We start from the raw sequence: 21,618 nt of genomic DNA, 5'->3' as shown, positions 1-21,618 counted from the left end.
ACGGAGGTTCCAGCGTACTGCGAATTTTGGAATACCCTGTACACCTCTGGAGACCGTTTGAAACTGCGTCCATTTCAAAAGCATTCCATTTTGTCACAAGGAAATTAAAAAATGTTGCACGAGTAAAAATTTAAAACGGAGGTTACGTATCTAATTGAATTTTCAGCGTACCACTAGTTCTATGACACTCTGTACACCTCGAGAATAAAGCGTTTTAAATATTTAAAATTTCCTCCATTTCGTGAGCATTGAGAAAATTGAAAAAACGTTACATCGATAAAAGTTTGAAATAGAGGTTCGTGTAATTAACGGAGATTCCGGCGTACTACGAATTCTGGAACACCCTGTACACCTCGATGATAAAGCGTTTTAAATATTTAAAATTGCCTCCATTTCGTGAGCATTGAGAAAATTGAAAAAACGTTACACCGATAAAAGTTTGAAATAGAGGTTCGTGTAATTAACGGAGGTTTCAGCGTACTACGAATTCTGGAACACCCTGTACACCTCGATGATAAAGCGTTTTAAATATTTAAAATTGCCTCCATTTCGTGAGCATTGAGAAAATTGAAAAAACGTTACACCGATAAAAGTTCGAAATAGAGGTTCGTGTAATTAACGGAGATTCCGGCGTACTACGAATTCTGGAACACCCTGTACACCTCGATGATAAAGCGTTTTAAATATTTAAAATTGCCTCCATTTCGTGAGCATTGAGAAAATTGAAAAAACGTTACATCGATAAAAGTTTGAAATAGAGGTTCGTGTAATTAACGGAGATTCCGGCGTACTACGAATTCTGGAACACCCTGTACACCTCGATGATAAAGCGTTTTAAATATTTAAAATTGCCTCCATTTCGTGAGCATTGAGAAAATTGAAAAAACGTTACACCGATAAAAGTTTGAAATAGAGGTTCGTGTAATTAACGGAGGTTTCAGCGTACTACGAATTCGGGAACACCCTGTACACCTCGATGATAAAGCGTTTTAAATATTTAAAATTGCCTCCATTTCGTGAGCATTGAGAAAATTGAAAAAACGTTACACCGATAAAAGTTTGAAATAGAGGTTCGTGTAATTAACGGAGATTCCGGCGTACTACGAATTCTGGAACACCCTGTACATCCCGAGGAACCGTTTGAAACTACTTCGATTTCACGAGCCCCGAAGCGCATTTGTTAATCGCTGAGATTCGTGCACCGATTACAGGGGCACGGGCGAAAGTTCCGGTACGGTTTGGCTGTCCACTTCTTTTGCGAATTCATCTTAGTCGGATGCCGAGGAAAGTTTAGAAAACGTCGGCCGTGGGAAATCATGGAGACGGTCACGTATAGAAATCGCGATAGAATTCCGCCTGGTCGTCTGCATTCGCTAGAGAAACAATATGCCCAGATGCAATAACCTGACCTTTTCCAGCGGCATTGCGTTCCTTTTAGAGCTCTATATGGCGCAACTCCGAAGCTCATTTTGACGTTCTGTTCGAATTACTCCTTATACCTCCAAAAGGATAAGGCCGATCAAACGCACCTTTCGAAACGCGAAGACAATAATCGTCGCAGAGGGTGGAATCCAAGGGTTGGTCAAGCTTATGGACTTGAAATCTTAACGCTAAAAAAAGAATCTTCTTAAATGGTCATTCGAACGTTTTGCCTGTGAAATAGAGAGACACTTTAGCGATTTTTTTATGTAACAGGAAGTAAATTGCGGGTAATAATGAATATAAAGAAGCTGTAGAAGGTTAGGAGTGTGGTATCGGATTTTCCGTGTTCGCTTGGGCCTGTTTCGAGCGCAGGCTTAGAAGAGATAGCGCGTGCGACAGACTTGCGTTAAGGTAAACACTTGGCGGCGATCTGTTCGCTTGATTTCTTGGAAGGCACGAGTATCCCTTTACAGGGGGTCTTGCGAGACGACCGAGCGTGGGAATGCACGAGGACGAAAGGGAATACATGTGGTTCGGAGAAAATGAAGAGTGTTTGGAAAAGACGAACGATTAGGATGGCCGAACGTGACCGAATGTCTGAAGTAAGAGGGACCGAGGATTAGAATGAAAGAGAATGAATGCGCGTGAAGAGAGGACAGTAAGAAAGAACAATATGTCGTAGTATGTCGTAGTATGTCGTGGTATGATACAGTATGTCACAGTAAGAAAGAAGAGTACGTAACAGTATGTATGGGTAAAAAGACGTAGTAATACAGGATAGTTGAAAAGAGGCATTAAGACGAGAGACTTGAAAAAGACGTAAACGACGAAGACGATAAAGACGCGTGCCGTGGGCATCAAGACGATAAGTTCAGTTTTATACATAGTCGATCTATCTTTAGTGAAAAGAGAAACTAATTGTCAATACCACGTTTAATACTAATAATACTGTAACACTGTAACATATAATATACATAATATACTTAAATGTACACCAACACACCGTACGAGTACAACAATTTTTTGGAGGCTCGTACGGTGATTTAAACGGTGGGTTTAAATGGTGCACGAAATAAAAATGATTTTGCACAAAAAGTAGGCAAAACGAATCAATATGTAGAACGTTTCCATCATTGGTTTTTTGGTCTTCTTCGGTTTATATCGTTACAAGTGAGGTTAGCTTTTAATAACATTTTCGCTACACATTGCCTTTCACGTACTTCGTGTATTTTTTGTCGCGTTCGTTCTAATATCGCGTACCGGTACGCTTAATAAACCAAGTGATAAAAATAAATCTGAAAATATATTTTCTAGATCTGCGATAACGTTAAATTATCGAACGAATCGAGTGCACGTATTACTTACGCAATGTAACTAGTCGTATAAAATTAGCGAATCAAGTAATCCGTTAATTGTGCTTCTTTAATTCCACAATTAATTCCATGTCACTAGATGTATCAAGATCTATGCCGTATACTTTTTATCGCTTCTCTTAAGATTACAGGTAAGTGATTTTAAAATGCAACAAAGAGTACAGAAATACGTAAAACACAAGATGTGATAAAAATGTTACTAAAACCTAACCTCAATTGTATACATACCGAAAGATATGTAAAAAAAACAACATCGAAAATGTTCTATGACATTGGTGGCTCGTTACGACTACTTTTTGCGAACGTTATTTTTATGTCTGCGAACCACTGACTTTTTCAATATAAATTTCCAGTAGAAACGATTTCTCGAACCGCTGCGTGTCAGGTGCTGCTATACGTAATCGGTAACAGAATCGGTCCCGTGGTTTTCTATGCGACGGTTTCCTTCGGATACGCTAGTTAATTCCGTGCGAACGACGGTTTCGCTAATTTAGCGGCCCAAGACACGGGGCGTGTGGCAACGATTCGGCTCGTGAAAAAAGATCTATGCAAATCGATGGAAACGAATCAGTCGCAGTCGCGTGAGCAAGAAGAACCGCGGAGTTAATGCGATTCGACCCGGAAGTGGCGAGACGTCAACGGAATCGATGCGCGTTTTCATTATCTGCTGCGAAAAGTTGAGCATAACGCGAAACGAATAACACGCCGACTTTTTGCAATTATCCGCGCTTGCAAAATTTTAATTTACATAACGGCCCGTAATACGAAACACAAAGGCGGTGAAGTAAGTAATTACCTCGTCCTGAGACAATAGAGGATCTCCGTGGCGTTAGACACGTGTTTCATCATGTTGTGCGCGAATTGGATCGACTTTGTCAATTTCATCGCGAATAATAAAAGCAATATTTTTTCCCCTCGTAATAATACGCTTAAGATACCCGCGTTTATTAAAAATTATTACAACGTTTCGATCGTATGTATTTCGTTGGCCGAATTAGAAAAAGAAATGTCTCTGTGTTGATTCATTACTTCTTTTTCGTTGTTATAATTTTGCAATTTATTTTTGAGCGATTGTACTTGTAAATACACGTAAGATTAAATAGAGAAGTAAAAATCTTATACAGTTGTAAGAAAAGTCGAATGATTATCGCTGAAACAATTCTAAAATTTATTTCTAAATAAGTATATCGATTAAATTATAAATACGCGTAAAGGTTAAATAAAGGAGTAAAATATCATACAGAATTGTTCATGGTGAATCAAAATGTTTATATACCTGGTGTGTTTTTAATTCGACCGTTTCGAGTAGCATTATTACCTCGAGTATATTCGAGCGCAACGGTTAAAAGTTTCAACGGAATGAATAATTGCAAATGAATTTATACGCACGAAGGAGAAATTATGATGAGAGACTAAACGATACCTAAAAAAAAATATACTGGTACTAAGATTGGAAAGGAAAGACAAGAAATTGTAAAAGTATGTACTTTACGTACACATACCTTACAATTACTACCGTAAAGTACACATTAAATAACCAGACACGCGATGGATCGATCTATGCAAGATGTTTCAGGATGAGGATGACCTGACAGATTGTTGAGGAGATAATTTCGAGTTAACAGTGCCCCACGAACTATGTTCCATTCTAAATACAGGAGGATGTCTATTGTTCGAAAATCGTTTAACCGAACATTATCATTTAAGGAGCGAAAATAAACTTTCCTCGCGTAAGTTAATTTATACCGGTAAGTTCAGAAGTATTACAGGGAGAAAGAAAAATCAGTCTCGGATTAAGGAGAATATGATACGATAAGTAAGTAGAATGAGGATTGTGTCGATTCTTGATCGGACACAGATCTTAAGAAGATTGACTGAAACGTTCGACCTAATACGACTCTCAATTCCTTTCAGGACTGATCTTTCTTTCTCTCTGCAATTCGTTGTTACAAACAATGAGCACACATTTAGCAAAGGGAAGTATTATTTAAAACAAGAAAAAGGACGAAACTAAGGAATATACTGACACACAATTTCAGTTGTAGTGTACTATAAACGATCGAATTTATATTAATTTTTGTTTACAATAATTTAATTAAATTATTTATTAAAATAGTACAAATGAAAATGTAGAATCAAACAAATAATTTATATTTCAAATTTTCCATTTAATTTAAAATTTAATCATTTATTTTATTATATTGGTCAAAGCGATTACATCTATTAGTAAAATATTAGTTTTCCTCGATGTCTTGCTCGTCTTCTTTCCAGTTTTGAATAGTATTATAAATGTTCCAGGAATTGAGCGCTTTTATCTATCTCCGACTCGTTCGTGTCTGACAGCGGAAGACCAGAAATGTGGAAACAGTCAGAACTAATGAGATAGATTTAAGTGGTAGGGATAATTATGCAACCGATAACGGGGCAGATACCGCGATAGTTAACGGGGCAATCCTACACTGTATTCGTTACAGTGTCTGTCTGTACTCTAAAGATAAAGAATAGCTGAAAGGAATGAATAAAGATACACTGATATCGTCTTCGGTTATTCTAAAGTATTCGTTGTTTTAGAAATAAATCTTGGAGGGTATTGAGTACATGAAGAAATAAAAATTTCGTAGCTACGTGTAAATAAATTTTATATAATTTACCAAAATTTCTTGAGATTCAAAGTCACGTTGTACACTCTTATAAGATTCGACATGGACATTTATAATAAACGAAGGTATTCCTTAATTATTTTAAGAAACAAATAATGCATATATTTTACTTTATCTTTACTTTTCCATAGAAATTTCTAACAAATTATTTGCAAATATATTGTCGATAATATCATTGCTACATGTTTATTCGTGACTTTAATTTGCTATTACTTAAATCAAATTATATACAACTATTTAAATGATGATATAACTAATATTTAAAACTACAAGATAAATTGAAAATTATGAAAAGAGGTAAGTGTAACGGAGGGGCATAATTGAATAAACAAATCACGTAGAGAGGTAGGATAAGACAAACAAGACTAGTAGAGAGTTAAAACAAGTGGACTTAAATTCCAGTAAAGGAATGTCGAAGATTTCAACACTGTAAACGATCGTTTCTAAAGCGCAAGGGATACAGGTAAATACTTTTACGTTCTTGGCAGATAATACGTTGAGAAAAATATGCGAACTAATAGCTCAGAACTAGAAAATAGAATCGAATATAAAGACAAGGTTGCTAAATTATAGTTTTCAATTTTTATTTTGTTTAAATCACAGAGTATTATGTAACAATAATCATCGTTTTAAAACGTAATTGTTCGATTAGTTAACAAAAATAATTATCCAAGCATTTTGTTCCCCGTCACACTAGTTGGTACAATTATTCTATTATATTTACAGACCTACGATAGTTCGAAGTTTTGTTACTGTCGCGATAAAATCACAAGTTTGATATAAGGTGATATTTGAGAAATCGGAACAAAATAAGATAATATCAAACACGAGTTATTTACAATTAGAGAACTTGTAAAAGTTACTCACTATGTCTTTCGTATCTGATCATGCACGACCTTGAACATGTATCATATAAATTCCATTGAATTGAATTTGGAACGACAGCCGTTTCCGTGCAATCGAGAAAATTATAGCCTTCCGTTTAAAAAAAGTGAATGTCACTTTTATATAGTTCGAAATTGACTGTGAATTCTGAAGATTTAATTAAACCACCTTATTTCGTAAAAGAAATATTTAAACTCTTTCCTTCGTTGTTTATTTCCCTTTTACATTAATTTAAAAATAGACAAACTGGTAAAAGTACTGAGTGTTTAAGATTACTTGCGATTATTCTTTAAGATCGATCGAATATTGGACTAACATGAACGAATATACGTATTCTTACAGCGATGAGAAAGTATCCATTACGGAGAAAACAAATTTTAATAAAAATAACGGTGTTACTGTCCCCGTTAAATTCCTACAAACGTTCATTTTATATTTGATTTCTAACTTATTCGTGGTAATCGCGAAAATACTTAAGAATTAGGTACGCAGTGAACAAACAATCGAACTATTTTCATTACGGTAATAAAAAGATTATTTTTTATGTAATAGAGTACATTGTGGGTGATCGTTGTTGTAAACAGGTTCAGGGAAAGTACGTATTATGTTCACCGAGAAACAAGTCGAATTCCGTTTGCATTCATTGGATTGGTTAAAAATGGAAGGGAAACCGTCGGTTATCGACGCTGAATATCGAAGCTGATCGAACGGAATGAAATCGATCCCTGATTATAAGCAGATATTATCCGCTGAAAGTGTAATGGACCGTCACTGATACACGTTAAAAGTAAATTGGCCTCGCTTCACTTTTACTTTCGTCTCGCCGCGGATTCAACTGCCGGCTTTCGACTTTCTTAGGATTAGACTCGTCCACTTCCTCGTTGTCTTTATCAATCCGAGTGTAATTTATAATATGTTTATCTACGAAGAAATTGTTTTTCGGAGCAAAGACTTAAAAGGTCTTTGGAACGAGTTCAACGATATTGGAAAAGTTTCAGAGAAACTCGGTTCGTTGGCATAAATTGTAATTCTTCTAAACAACTCGGAGAAAAAATAGAACGTGAGATGAATATTCATGGTTTCTGTATTCATTTTCATTTTCGATAAAAATTCACCGTAATTTAAATTTTTTAATTAAGTTTCCATTGCGTCGAAAATCGTGTCAGCACGAGTAGGTGTTTGATGACGAAATGTAGTGATTTCAATGCCAATATTCTGCGAAATGCGGTGACATAAATTCTAATGTCTTTCTATCGTCGATTAGAGTAACTATTCCTGAATTCAAAATTACATTACATGTTAGTTACATCTTGGTTCAGTGAAATTTTGTAACAAATTACATTAACGAAGTATCGAATATTAACGAAATATTGAACGAAAATTCGAATATTTTATTTTTATTTCAACGGAATAAATAATTTCTTATTAACATACTGTAATGAAGTGTTAGACAAAACTATTCGATCGAATTAACAGGTTATTGGAACAACGCGATTTCTTTATTCATGGAGAAGCAACTGAAACATTAAATTATAATTATAAGCATAGATATAGCATATATGAATATTTCACTACACGCATAAGGCATGTAAATATAATTTTATCTTAAAATACGAATTATAATTACACAGTAGTTTTCGCATTAAATAATAGTATTTTCAAAACGTAAATTATAGATGAAAAATTCAAAATTGTTAGCCATAGTAATCGCGAAGACAAGTTTGAAGTATTCAAAGATATCCTACTTAAAGCGATTAGAAGATAATTTGTTGCTACGTTGTAAGACATCCGTTACCTCAAAACCTTAAACATGTTACATAAAGTGTAAATTAACTGTAGATAAACCATTGAGGATTACAGAACTCATTGGAGAAAGCAAAAAGGTCTCGATGAACGTATTCGTGAACTAATTGGTTCTGAAATTTTCAGTTGTTTAATTTGTAAGTTAATGGTTCTCTACGGAACAAGTCGTTGATTATACAAAAAGCTTTTCTTATTTTTTCAGAATGAAATTTACCACAGAGAAGAAACATTTGCCGCAATAAGGAAAGGCGAAGAATGCGATCCATGTTACATGAAGTCATCGGGCAGGAAACCTGCAGAATCTTGCGTGATCTCCTAGCCATTTGCACAAAAACAAGTTCACTCGAGAGTTATTCGCAGACATTAGAATTCAAAAGAAACCAGTGACACATTTGGTCTTCGTGCACGTGTGCATTATGGAGATACAATCATTTCTTCCATCCGATTAGATAAAGACTATTTAAATTCTGTTGTTGTCGTTTAATACAAAATTAAAGCATTAAAACATTGTGTCCGTTACCCCTTGAAAGGAAACGTATAACGCACGATGGCAACGTTATCTGCACTGAAATATTACTTTTATTTTATGTTAGATTCTCGCCAAAGTCTACTAAAATTAATATCCTTCGCCGTAAAAAATATGACAAATATTATATAATTGTATAAATCGCGTAATTGAGAATTATTTTTATTTTTATTCTTTCACTATTTAATAACTTTAAGTATGAATTGATTCGTGCTTTGTCTACTCGTGACTGAATTTTGTAAGTTTTGTACTCTAAATAAATATCTGTCTCTAAGAACCAACTAAAAGGTTCTCCTGTTTAATGAATAAATAAGTAAATAAGATTGTAAGGACACCATTTTCGGGAGAAAGGTTCGTAAAAATTCAAGAAACTATTTACTGTTTGTGCAAAACGAATAAATTGTCAAAATACAACTATTATTGCAAATAAATAATTACACGTAAAACCTCGTACCCTTTTATGGAAAAATGATACGTACTTTATTACCTGTTAATTTTAATACCAACCGGTGTTTATACGATTTCATAAAATAATGCGAAACTGTCTAATATAAATAATATAAATTATAAATTTGTATGTAAACGTTTAGTTTGCAATACAGATGTTTAAATTTCGTTTAGGTAGTCCAGTGTATCCTTCAAAAATGATTCTTTTATCTTGACAGCATCACGGGAAAAGAGTCATAGTCAACCAGAAATTCCAGTTTCTACGACGTATCCTTTTTTTCCCCTAAACGCGATAACACGTGATAACATGCAACGCTATTGGAGCGGAAAGAGGAAACCAGGGTAGCCTTGTCTAACACAGTAATGATCTATTTTTTCAGATGCATCCACGCGATGCATGAATCACAAGTTCGTACAGACCTTATTCGATAAAGCGAAAAGCTTAATTCACAATGGACACACTTCGTATGACTCGTTTTTTTTTCTTTTCTTTGAGCGAGTAATTTGTTTCAAATTCTTGCATTATTTACCTTCGTCGATGTTTTAAATCTTCCGCATTGTTAGTTTCGGAATTTACTAGAAAAATGTTCCTGCAAACAAAAAAAAAAAGAAAAAGAAATTGGGAAACAAATTCTTCACTCATCTTTTACATTCACTGCTAATACATACCACATAAAACATATCCAGATTAGAAACTGTAGGATCATTTGTGCGCGGTTGGAAAGATTTGCAGTTATAATTGATATCACGATTAACGAACATTTTTAAATTCGCACACTGATCTCTGTCAGGTGTGTTGCAAACTATGACTCGAGAAATTTAGTACCTCTTTCGTTATATACTTTTTGAGCTTGAAGAATTAATTATATAACATTCCTTCTTGTACGGGATATTTTCAATCTCTTGAACTACATTTCTGTAGACTCAACTTTAAAAATAATATACATCCACGATACAGCGAGTGTATTCTATTAAAAAAAAAAAAAAAAAAGAAGAAAAAGAAAAAATAATAAAAAGGCGATGCATGCAACGAACAAATTGCGTTCATTTAAAAGAACTACTTACTTATTTGCACTCGTCTCGACACAGTAATTACTTCGCACCTATGCTTCGGTGATGAGATACTTCGATGATAGGATGTTCAATTTCCAAAGCGAATCCGGAACTGACCGAGCAATTAAAGAGAAAATGCAGCCTACATAGAATTGCAACAAGTGTGTGGATAATACGATTTTTCCACCGAGCGGTTACGAATAATGGCGAACGGGTTACGGTCCCTTCGTTTCTCGTCAATAATACATTTATTTATCGACGAGAGAGGTGAAAGTCCGTACGCGGCGATCGCGAAGACAAATGGAGAAAGAGACACGGATTCGTGTCGAGCGAAGTTAATGACCGTTCTTCACCCGATACAGACTTTCGTTGCGCGAGTTCTGTTCGCGAATCTTTTTAATTCTCAATCAAGAGGTTCGTCGACCGACTCTCCGAGCCATTCACTCGTTATCTTCGATGACAGTACCGATTTCTATCGAAATAGACCTACCTATCGCGATAATCAAAATCAGATTATTTCACAGGAAGTTCCATACTTCGCGTACACGGTCCGTTATGGTTTCGACCAATGGTTTCTGGTCGAAGATTACCTCTAAAACGAAAAAATAAACTTTGCCCCGGTTAAGCGGTAAGTTTAAAACAATACGAGAAAAATATATTTTGGAATATTCCCCTACTTTGGAAAATACTGGTTTAAGGGCTTATATAATATTTTCTATTCGAGGAGGGAAATGTAATTATTGTTATTTTGAATCTTTGTATGACACTTCAAAGATTATTATTACAGTATTACAAAATAAAATTAAGGTTTATCTTTTATTATTATTACAGAAACTTCTTAACCTTTCTATGTGGCTTAACTGAGACACTTTTTCTTTTAATCGCAGTGTCATTGTTAAAGCGCAACGATTTTATTATAAAAGTGACTTCCAATGATTTTTAGGGTTACATAAATCAATATTTTAGATCGTAACGAAGAAAAGAATAAAAGTTGTTTCCATAGAAAGAACGAATGAACATCGCAAGAAGATGATAAAATAAAGAAAAAAAGTGAAGAAGAAATTTTTGAAATATTTAATACGTCCAAGAGTACGTTAAAAGGTGAAGTCAGATGGTAAAAAGTGCTCAAAATATTTAAAAAATGTGTGTAACTCATGGACCGTTAAACTCACCATTCAGCTGTCAAGAAAGCAGATGGTACAGTATTGATACGCGTACAAATTATCTTGTCCTTCCTGTTATTCCATGTTGCAATGTCACAGTGCGTAACATACGGTACCACAGCTTCTACAAGATACTAAAACATGTGGTTCCCATCGTTCTCTACATTATGAAAAACGAAAGGAATATATCTTTCTGTCGTTTTATCCACACTATTAATCGGACGATGTGCCACAAAATTAAATTCAAACGTTTACTTTAGCAGCATAAATTTATAATTCATTTGAAGTATTGTAAAATTTTTGATATATTCTTCGAATTAAGTTTTTCCCCTTTCAATGCGTACAGGTTTTATCGAAATTTATCAGTTTAAAACAGTAACAAATAAGAACGTAATTGAAATAAATCATAATTGAATAAATTTTTACAATTTTAAAATACGTTGGATCAACGGTTCTCAAATTTTTCAGTCTTTGGAGCCCTTGGACTTAGTAATATTTATAGTAGTATTTGTAGATATCTACAATTAATTCAAGACAATTTTTTAAATATATATTTACTAATTTTTATACATTTTACTTATAGATAACTTGATAAACATATAATAACAACGAATCGAATGAATGTCACGTATTATGTGATAACTTTTTAAGAAAAAATGTTTATATTTGTTTCGAAATAAAAAGCACAGACGAGGTATAGAAAAGGCATTTCACTTTATGGAAGCTGGTGTCGGACGTTCTGGCTTCGTGAAAAACCAGTGGTTTTCTAGCGCACCCTACATTTAAGAGCGAAGATGATTGATGCGAGTGAAGAAAACTTCAAACGTTTATTTAATCAGACTCTTTCGGTTCCTTCGTCCAATTCCTTAGTTTATTAACAGTAAATGTAGAATTAAAATTAAATTCGAAACTTTCGTTGAAGCGACGTCACAGTTCTATCAACTCGTGAAATCTTGCACCACTTCCTTCGATATCCTGCTCTTTCGATATCGAGTTTTAAAATCGGCAAAAATCTCTCACCCGAATCCTAGAAAATTGAATTCGCAGAATTTCTTAGAAGTGATATCGCAGTTTCAAGAATCCCCAACATTTTGAAATGCGAAGAAATGGTTAAATGCTCGAAAAATAAATACGAATGGTATTGCTTAACTCTGAGTAAATTTATTTTATTGAGATACGTTTTCTTACATTATATATAGTAATAGCAATAATAGCAATAATCATATTGATAACAATAGTAACAGTAGCGACAGTAGTAGCTATAGTAACAGTAATAACTGTAGTAGCTGTATTAGCTGTATTAGCAGTATTAGCTGAAACAGTTGTAGTGGTTGTAGCAGCTGCACTGACAGTTTTGTAGCTACTGAAAAAGAGGAACACCTGTATTCTGCGTAAAATAAGTGTACCGCGACCTTAACGACGCGGCGATCGTGTCCAATGATGCGATTTTCATTTTTCTCAATCTTCGTCGTTTAGAAATATTCTCTTCTCTTTTAACCGTACCAAGTTGTTACACACTGCCGCAAATATTTAAATGAAAGTGGTTCATGAAGATATTAAAAACATTATATCGAAGCGTTAAGTATACATTTTATGCGTACGAGTATTAAAAAATACGACACTGAAACGCGTGTATATTAGCTTCAAATGTGCTCAAGATTAGAAATAAATATTCATTTCTGAAGGAATAGAACCCGTCATAATTCCAAATGCAATCTCCTCGTGCGTGTACTGTAGATACATATTTATAGTTATCCTAAATTTTTCACAATTACGTTTCACATATTTTCCTCGCGAAACGTAACAAATCGTAACTCAATTCTTGTCACTTTGCTGTTAAATTTTCTTTCGTTTCTTTTTTACTGTACAGAAAGAGTACATTTTCCACTCGATGTTCAATTACAACGATCCAGTTTCCATGTAGGGGTTGAGAAAAAGTTAGAGTCAACCGAGACATCGATGAATTTTGCATCGTTCGGTGGAACCTTTGACTTTACAAACTAAGTTCTCGGTATCGTTGCGAGTGAAATTATCCGCGGCTACCATGTGAATGCTTCGCAAGTGTAGCGCTAGGAAATAACAGGAAGTCTCAACATTCCATTCCCTATCCACTCTAATATTCTTCGTCGCACATTAGTTTGTCGGTGAAGGCGTAACAAGCGCGAACAAGGACTACCACGATCGAAAGCATCGTACGGTCAAATACAGTCGACGTTGAACGCCACTGGAGTGCGAAACGTTAAAAACACGCGAGCCTTGCAATTAAGGTCCGTTGTTGTGCGAGACGAAACCACGACTTTGCAACGACAATACGTAGTTTCGTGTCACGACAATAGTCGCTGAGCAACATGGTGTCGACTAAAGTTATCAACGTTTCGATAGAAATTACTTCGTTAGGATACGATAGAATAAATAAACAACGCGTGCTTTAAAATTTTTACGGTGATAAATTACGCGATACTCGATGTAATTGTCTATCACGTGAAAACAAACCTTTGGCACGAGATCGGTACCGCGTTGTTAACGTTTGGAAAAAAAATTGTTTCTATAGGAAATAACAGAATAAACGGGCCACCTGAAATTTAAATGTCCAAGATTGGACGAATTACGCGACATTCGGTGTAATTTTACGTTACGTGAAAACGAACCTTTAACGCGAGGTCAGTAACGCACAATTCGTGATAAAATCGAGCGAGTTGCGTGTTCCCTCCGCGGCGCGTTCTGCAAGCCCCGATAGATACGCCAAGATACGTCCGCGTCGAAATTCTTCAACACAGGTCGACGGGTTCTCCGCACCTGCGATTAGAGGCTGATTGCTTAATTTTTCAAGACATCGTTTCTGCTTATCTCGATTCGTTAATGACTCTCTCGGCGCGATTCCCAATGGGATTCGAGCATGCTCTTCTAACCATTAAGGTTCATCATTAATTAACGACCGACTAATTAAACGATCGATCTTGGGAAGTAATTATAACGTTTTATGTCGAGCTTCCGATTGCGATGAAATTTTCGATTCGCAGACATTTTGCGAACGTCCGCGTTTGGAAAGTAAGATACACGGTATACCGAAAAAGATACTCTACTATATTGCTTTCTTATGCCGGATGGTAAAATCAAGAGTAAGAAATGAACCGAAAAGAGAGAAGTAAAATATACTTACGCCAGATACGGTTTTTACAAGTACGAGTAATTAATTATAGAGCACGATGTTGAGCAGGGCATGGTAGATCTCGCAATTTTTTTATTCGTCTTTCTAGAAAATGAGCTATACTTTCCAATGACTTTTAAACAATCGGGATCATAATTTCAGAATGAAATACAAATTTAAGAAGATTAGAACTCTGGTTCCTTTCACATACGTACATTTCTTATACGTGTGTCAAAACGTATGTAAAAACACTATTCTTTGGTGAACATCTCTGTAACGATTAAAATTTTAATAATATCTCTATCGAATGTTGGAACTTTTACTTTACTTGTACAATACTTTTCGCGTTATTTAAAGAATTAGAACGCAACACCTGTACAAAGATCGTGTTTTTGTGTAGTTCGGTGGAAACAATATATGAAATGTTACGCATATAAATTGAATATTTACACGATACAAATAAATACTTGAATAATGCGAAGATATTCGTTTTTTCCCACGGAAATACTGTTGTTGTATTTTAATGATGCAATGGAAAAGATTTCCCTTATGTATTTCCTTGTTTTACGTTCTAACGACGATAAAATTGTAAATGCAAAATAAAATAAAGGATCTTGTATAATAATCCGATGGAACAAGTTTCTTTTCCATCGAACGGAATCAGCACTATATGCGCTACATATAGGACAGCAATGAGTTGGAATATTTTAAATTTCAAATTATATCCTTTCATAAATTTGAAAGTAGGAACATTTACATGCAGCTATGTTTTATGTAGGAAAACACAGTACTTATTCCTTTCAAAACATATAATTAAGAGATTTCAGATTAAAAGTCTGTAATGAGCCCCTGAAAACAAAAGTGGTGCCAATTTTCTCTTGTGTCGTTAAACTGATACTCAAAGTACGGCATTCGATAGAAAATCAGAATTTATTGTACGATTATTATAAGGAAATGAACTTCCGTTGAAATTGCTGGACTTTTGCGATGAAAAGAAGATCGACAATTTTTCAAGTTAATCTTATTTTCGAAAGGTTGTAGAAGAACGAAGAAATCAACGATTCCGCGTACTTTCATTTTTCCATTTAATGTATTTTGAAGTTGTATACAATTCTATTACAAATACGAAATAATTTATAAAAATAAAATAGTCCCGAACCAATTTTAGAAGCGAACCAATTTTAAACGCAACAATTTTCTAACGAACTTAAGAAAATATTTTACCGTTAAAAATTCTTGAAGCTTCGTACAGCAGAACTAATTATATTTGCAACATTTCGTTGGGAAAATTGTATTAAGAACGCAACGATAAACAACAAAAAAAAAACAACGGAACAATAATGTAAAACTACATAGTATTTTTATACATTAGAGTGTCAATATTACCATATTAAATTGTTTCACACTGGTCACAGAACATGACTTTGTGTGGAAATACTTGCAGAAGGTTAATTAAAATCTAAATTCAACGCGCGTTAAGTAGTCTCAAGATGCGAATAATTATGCAAATTGTATCAAATGGAATCACGATTGATCGTACGCTTGAATTTAAGAAGATTAAACAACTAAGCGCCATTATACACGATGATTATGTTGATTATTAATTATTTGTCACGTCGTTTGTATCGATATTCTGAACCGATTTAACGACGAGTGATGGAAATACGAAGGCGACCCAACTTTCCAATTTTCTTGACCACTTTGAATCTCGATTTCGAAGAATCTCGATGTGTACGTTAACCCGATTGTTAAATATTACTGTTGTTTGAGATAAAACAACGCTTTCAGGTCAATTACGAAACGGTAAGTTAATTGTATCTCGCGAAGCAACAGGTGTAACCAAGCTGTGGAGTATTCGTAACAAACGCGGCATTGATGTCTCCGAGATCCACGCATCGTGCTTTGCAAATGACTATCTGGTTGTAACAGGATGCGCAACGGAAGTTCTCTTGCGGAACGTCGGTCGTCTCCACATAGAAAATACCTGTGGCACGCATTAAATCCACTTAGTTCAATGGACACGTAGGCACAAAGTGGACACATTGCACGTGAGAATGCGAATGCGTCTTTTGCAACGATACTTAATCGAATCGAAGATGAAACACTTTCGTGAAAGCCAAGGAGGCGTAGGAAACAATAAATCTTATGAAATTATGCGCAATCGTAACTTCGCAATTTCATGAATTTACAACGGAATCGAGAATGAATTACGAAAATAGAAAATCTTGGAAAACCCACGATATATCGTGGACTCGTCATTTTTCAAACGAATCACGCGTTACGAATCCTTAGATGTATTCGATACAATTTTGACGTTCGATAATAGTAAATATGAATAATATCTGTTATTAAACAGACAGTATATAAATATGATAAATATGAAAAATTTATTATTTCGTACTCTCTGTACCAGCTTTTTTTTGATTAATGGGTAGCGTTCTTGTAGAATACTTCAATTTACAAAGAGTAACACTTGGAAGAGGTATTGTGTCTTCGTGTGTGACATATTCGATGTTAATACTTATTTGATCATAAGGTACTTTTGCAAGAATAATCAAAAACTGTCTATATTTTCTTAACTCGTAATTCACATGTATTTTCCGAAGTGGGCCCACGTATGGGGTCGAAAACGTTCTAAGCACAGTGTTTCTTTTATTACATTCGCTCTGAAATTTTTGGAGCTTTCTTAAAAGTTTCGAGCGTCTGTTGTTTCTATTTAAAGAATATATTCACATAGTTCGGTCGATTAATTATGTAACATTCTATGACAGCTAATGGCATTTCTTATTGAACTTCAGCCTTTTGTTTTCGTTTTCACAGAGTGACGTTAGAGAAACTAAAATATGTTACATCTACCCACTCGTTTCGAAACATCCGCTATTTCGCTATTAGCGGTCTCTGGAATTAACTCGAGATGCAATTACTCGCAAATGAAGTCCGCCTGCTCCAGAATCATACGAGCAGGATAACAGCGAGCCGCCGTACACTTTTTCGCGGGTCACTGATTTACCTCGATCCACCGTTAACAGTTACCGCCTTTCTACCAACAGACTAAAACCACTAAAAGCTTATGGCTTTTCAGTTAGTTCGATTTTAGTAAGTATGGTTATGCACGAGTGCCTGTAGCCTCGTTCTAAATAGGACATCCACCGAAACAATTTTATCGCTCAATAAGGTATCCAATATTTCAAACGCCTCAGCATGCTGTAGGAGTTCGCTAAAAATTTTACGCGATTAATTCCACGATACATCTTGTTACTCTCGTATTCAGTTCGTTCTTCTCAATTTGATAAATTGCAACGTAACTTTGTGCTTAATTATTCATTCTACAATCGGCCGAAAACTTAAGACAGAATCACGAAGTCACATTCCTTACCATCGAGGATACCTTTCCATGAATTCAATTCAATAATTGACACTGTCTATGGCTAGAAAATCCCTGGCAGGAACTTTGTTACAAAATCAGTCTAACTTTTAACTCCTACGAAAAGTAATTGTGTCTTAGAGAAAGATAAATTATATCTCTCCCTTCTCCACTAATTTCCTCAAAATTATATTCCATTTTATAAAAATTATTCACCTCCTTAAATACAGCTTACATAAATACATATACACGTAATATCCTTGATATTTCAGTTCTTAAAATTTAAAGTAATTACTGTTCGGTCCTTATCGAGCAAAATGTGTCGATTTCTGATTTAGAAGAATGTAGATAATGTGTTGTTAAAATAGAGAGAGTAACGATGAAATTATAACTCCTTCCAGGATGCACAACAAATCATTGTCATAGATATACGAGTTAGATATGTCTATTGTTAGGAATTGACAAGAATGCACTTGGAAGGAATGTGAATCTTATTGGTCAGAATTTTGACCTCTCCGTTATTACACACACAATTACATAGAATTTACAAGGAATGCCATATATTGGTTGGTGTTAAATTTAAACTCCTTCCGAATCTACAATGACTAAACCGAGCACACAAAAATGCAGTCAAATGGTAGAATCGAGAAGCATTTCTTTTACCACCATAATCTCATCTAATACATTCAGTACGAAAACTGATAGTAAAGTTGTACGCTATATCGTTTATATTTAAAATGGAGAACAAATAATTCATTAATACGTACTTGGAACATTTCCATATACATTTGTTCGTGTTTTCTTATACGTTTACAAAATGTTAATCCTGTTTTAAAAATGTTTCTTATTTTTACCAACGGACGATCGAATATTATCCGTAAGAAAGTAATTTGTATGCTGTATGCAGACTTTTGCAAGTGACTGTAGGTAACTGAACAACTTCCAATAAAATTAATGTAAAAGCTCGTATCGCTGTTCTATTCTCGCACACTGACGGACAATCTTTCGATAGCATTTCTTGCAGCTTATTACACGAATTTCAGGTAACGGTTTCAGTTTTGTTTTTGCAATGAAGTTTATACGTTCACAGATATCATCTCGGTTGTCGAGTTACCTAATAACACGACTATTCCATGCTATTGCAACACGAACGCGATACAGTTTGTTCAAAAGCGTTCGGAGCTGGGTGAAACATTGTGCCCGAATTTATTATATAATTTTTATGTAACAAAAGGAAGGAACATTCCGAGAACATTACTCGTATGCCGCATTGACTCTAAATCATAAACGATCCGCACGTTACGAATTTCCTTGCATTTTCCCGGAAGTTGATACTCGCACAGGATGTAATAGGTTGCTCGATAAGTTTCGTCGATCATAAGAAATGGAACTACTCCATTTACAATGGAAAAAACGACAAAACTTATTGCACAACCTAGTATTTACAGAAGAGATACATTACAAATTGTACATAGGGCCTGGATATGCATGCAACAGTCTAAAAAGCACTCGAAATAATTTTTAGGATAATGAAACATTTATAAATTACATACTTTGTCATATTGAATATCTTTACTATCTGGTACCAATGAACAGTAGATGCTATGAAAGAAGAGACGTTATACTTAAAGATCCACCGAACCGTTATCTGGAAATTGTGAGTTCTGAAAAAGATTTCATGCGTCGCGTCTAGCAATGCGCATGCTGTGCGAAATAAAGCGTATGAAGTATGCACAAGTGTCTTTTAACGAGCTAGTACAAGGTTATGCGATTCGCGCGAAAAGGGGAAAGTTTTCCTTCGAAGTTGCAAACATATGGTTGTTGTGTCAGTCACGAAACGCAACGTACACGTATTCATACGAGAAGAACTGACGTCTTAATAACCATACATTTCGAGTCTTATATAGAGTGATATATCAGAAACTGAGTACCTCTTTTGTTGTCAAAGATATGAAGAAATGCTTCGCTCTAAAAGTTGCATCAGCCGCGAAGATAATTTTTCTTCATATGTCGTTTGTCCACGTGAACGGAACCATTTGTTTTTTTTTCTATACAGAACTCGATTTTTTTGTTAATACGAAGCGTCTGCAATACATAAATATCTTACCGCAAAGTTGTTCGATGGTGGTCTCATAATAACAATCATTCTTATCGAAATCCAAAGCGAATTACGAATAAACGCTACGGTATGATTGTTTGCGTTTACAACCAAAAATAACTAGAATATTAATACAGCTGGGGATAATTTTTGTAAGCTATAATATATTTCACACTGTACTTTGTATAAATTTATGTATATACTCGTGTTTTTTTGTAAACATCACATTTTTTAGTAATAAATACTGCTACCTTTCGAAATAATGCTGATATTAACCGATAAACAAGCTAATATAGTATAGATATACTAGTATATTATTACAAATTGACAAGATACGAATAAGTATATTACTACTTATATCAGTTTTACTGTTATTCCATTAAACAAATGTTTGCATTCCATTAAACAAGTCATTCAATATTGACTCAATTCAATTTAGCAATTTAAATGCTCGTGTAACGATTACTCTTGCTCCTACTAATAACTTTTTGGTTGAGTTTGTTCGAGTATCGTAAAAAATAATCGTTGGTTACAATGTTCGTAACGTTACAGCAATGTTTAGCTGTTAAATATTTAACAACGCTACTTTTGACTCGGTAACAACGAACCTACCTATTATATGCAGTTCCTAATTTACAAACGTTTAAGCAATTATCGGGCATGAAATCGCAAAAGAAAAACTGTTCGCCGTTATTTCAGCGCAGAGCACGATGACACGATGCACTATGTCAACGTGTTGCATCAAGCATCATTACATGAATTGCAACAACATCACAAATGACATAAGCAAAAGGTGTAGTTGTGATGCAACATTCGCGAAGGAAAGAATAGCTACGAATCGTCCCGTTCAAGCAATAACATGATCCGATAACTCTAGAATAATGTTTTCCAAGTATCCGGGACATTCGAGTAATAAAAAAAAAAATTATTTGCCAACTATTGACCAACAATCCGCAACTAAAATTGTTGGGGGTGTGCTGATCGCTAAAGAAGAAATACCATATTTCTGAATTTAAGAAACTCGTTTTTTTGTTTGCATTTTCATAAAATTAAATATTTAAAAAATATTGTCTTAATATATTATTCACGAAGATATAACTTTGTCTAATGAAACGTGTCCTAGCGCTTGCAAGTTTGCTACTTGGAACCTCAAATCCTTAAACTTTAAACACGTTTTTCTTCAGAGACAGTTTTTTTTTCAAATTAGCGTGTGACTTGCCACAGAAACTACTTACTCGATTGACTCGACTCAAAAAATTGAAGGCGTCAGAAACTGAGTTTACTTTTTTTTATCGTAAATATAAAAGTAGAGATTCTGATGCAATTTTTTAACCATTCATACAACACGGTAATAAAATAGAAAAAAGTGTTTTGACATATTTTTCAAATTTAACGAGCTCTTCAGGGGCTAATATTTCGTTGCAGAAAAAGAAACTATTCGTGTTAATAGAGTGCAGTTAGATTGAAGAAAATTTCAATTATTGTAAAATACATATTTCATTTCGATCTACGAAAAAAGCGACCTTATAATTATTACTACCAAAGAGTAAGTTTTCCTCGAATTCCAAAAGGAAAGTTTTTACTTTCTCGAAAATAGAGCATTTCAATTTTGATCTGGGTAAAAAACAACATAATATTTACAAGATTACTTTCAGTTACACCTTCCCCCAAAACAG

General features: G+C 34.6%; 1 protein-coding gene and 1 long non-coding RNA gene across 9 annotated transcripts in view; one reads left to right on the top strand and one right to left on the bottom strand.

Moving 5' to 3' along the window:
• The first annotated feature begins 2,170 nt into the window (after positions 1-2,170).
• Positions 2,171-9,104, top strand: LOC143148057 (uncharacterized). Of its 7 annotated transcripts, none has more exons than XR_012992387.1 (8): positions 2,171-2,472; positions 3,149-4,274; positions 4,372-4,543; positions 5,367-5,520; positions 5,587-5,752; positions 5,858-5,918; positions 6,925-7,127; positions 8,346-9,104. It is a non-coding gene; the product is annotated as an uncharacterized LOC143148057 (long non-coding RNA). The 7 variants fall into 7 exon arrangements; XR_012992388.1 differs by having other exon boundaries at positions 2,171-2,926; positions 4,105-4,274; XR_012992389.1 differs by lacking the exon at positions 3,149-4,274 and having other exon boundaries at positions 2,171-2,926.
• A 3,373-nt stretch (positions 9,105-12,477) lies between these two features.
• Positions 12,478-21,618, bottom strand: part of Engase (cytosolic endo-beta-N-acetylglucosaminidase) — a 31,842-nt gene continuing 22,701 nt past the window's right edge. The window contains exon 9 of one of the 2 annotated variants that reach the window (XM_076314523.1): positions 12,478-12,695. In XM_076314523.1, the coding sequence (XP_076170638.1) occupies positions 12,592-12,695 (104 nt within the window). In that variant the 3' untranslated portion in view covers positions 12,478-12,591. The remainder of the gene's footprint in view (positions 12,696-21,618) is intronic. The other variant, XM_076314524.1, reaches the window with a different exon arrangement.

This window comes from Ptiloglossa arizonensis, chromosome 6 (assembly GCF_051014685.1).
Source record: "Ptiloglossa arizonensis isolate GNS036 chromosome 6, iyPtiAriz1_principal, whole genome shotgun sequence".
Classification (NCBI taxonomy): domain Eukaryota; kingdom Metazoa; phylum Arthropoda; class Insecta; order Hymenoptera; family Colletidae; genus Ptiloglossa; species Ptiloglossa arizonensis.
Note: the sequence above shows the minus strand (reverse complement) of the source record. Positions and strands in the feature narration are given on the sequence as shown.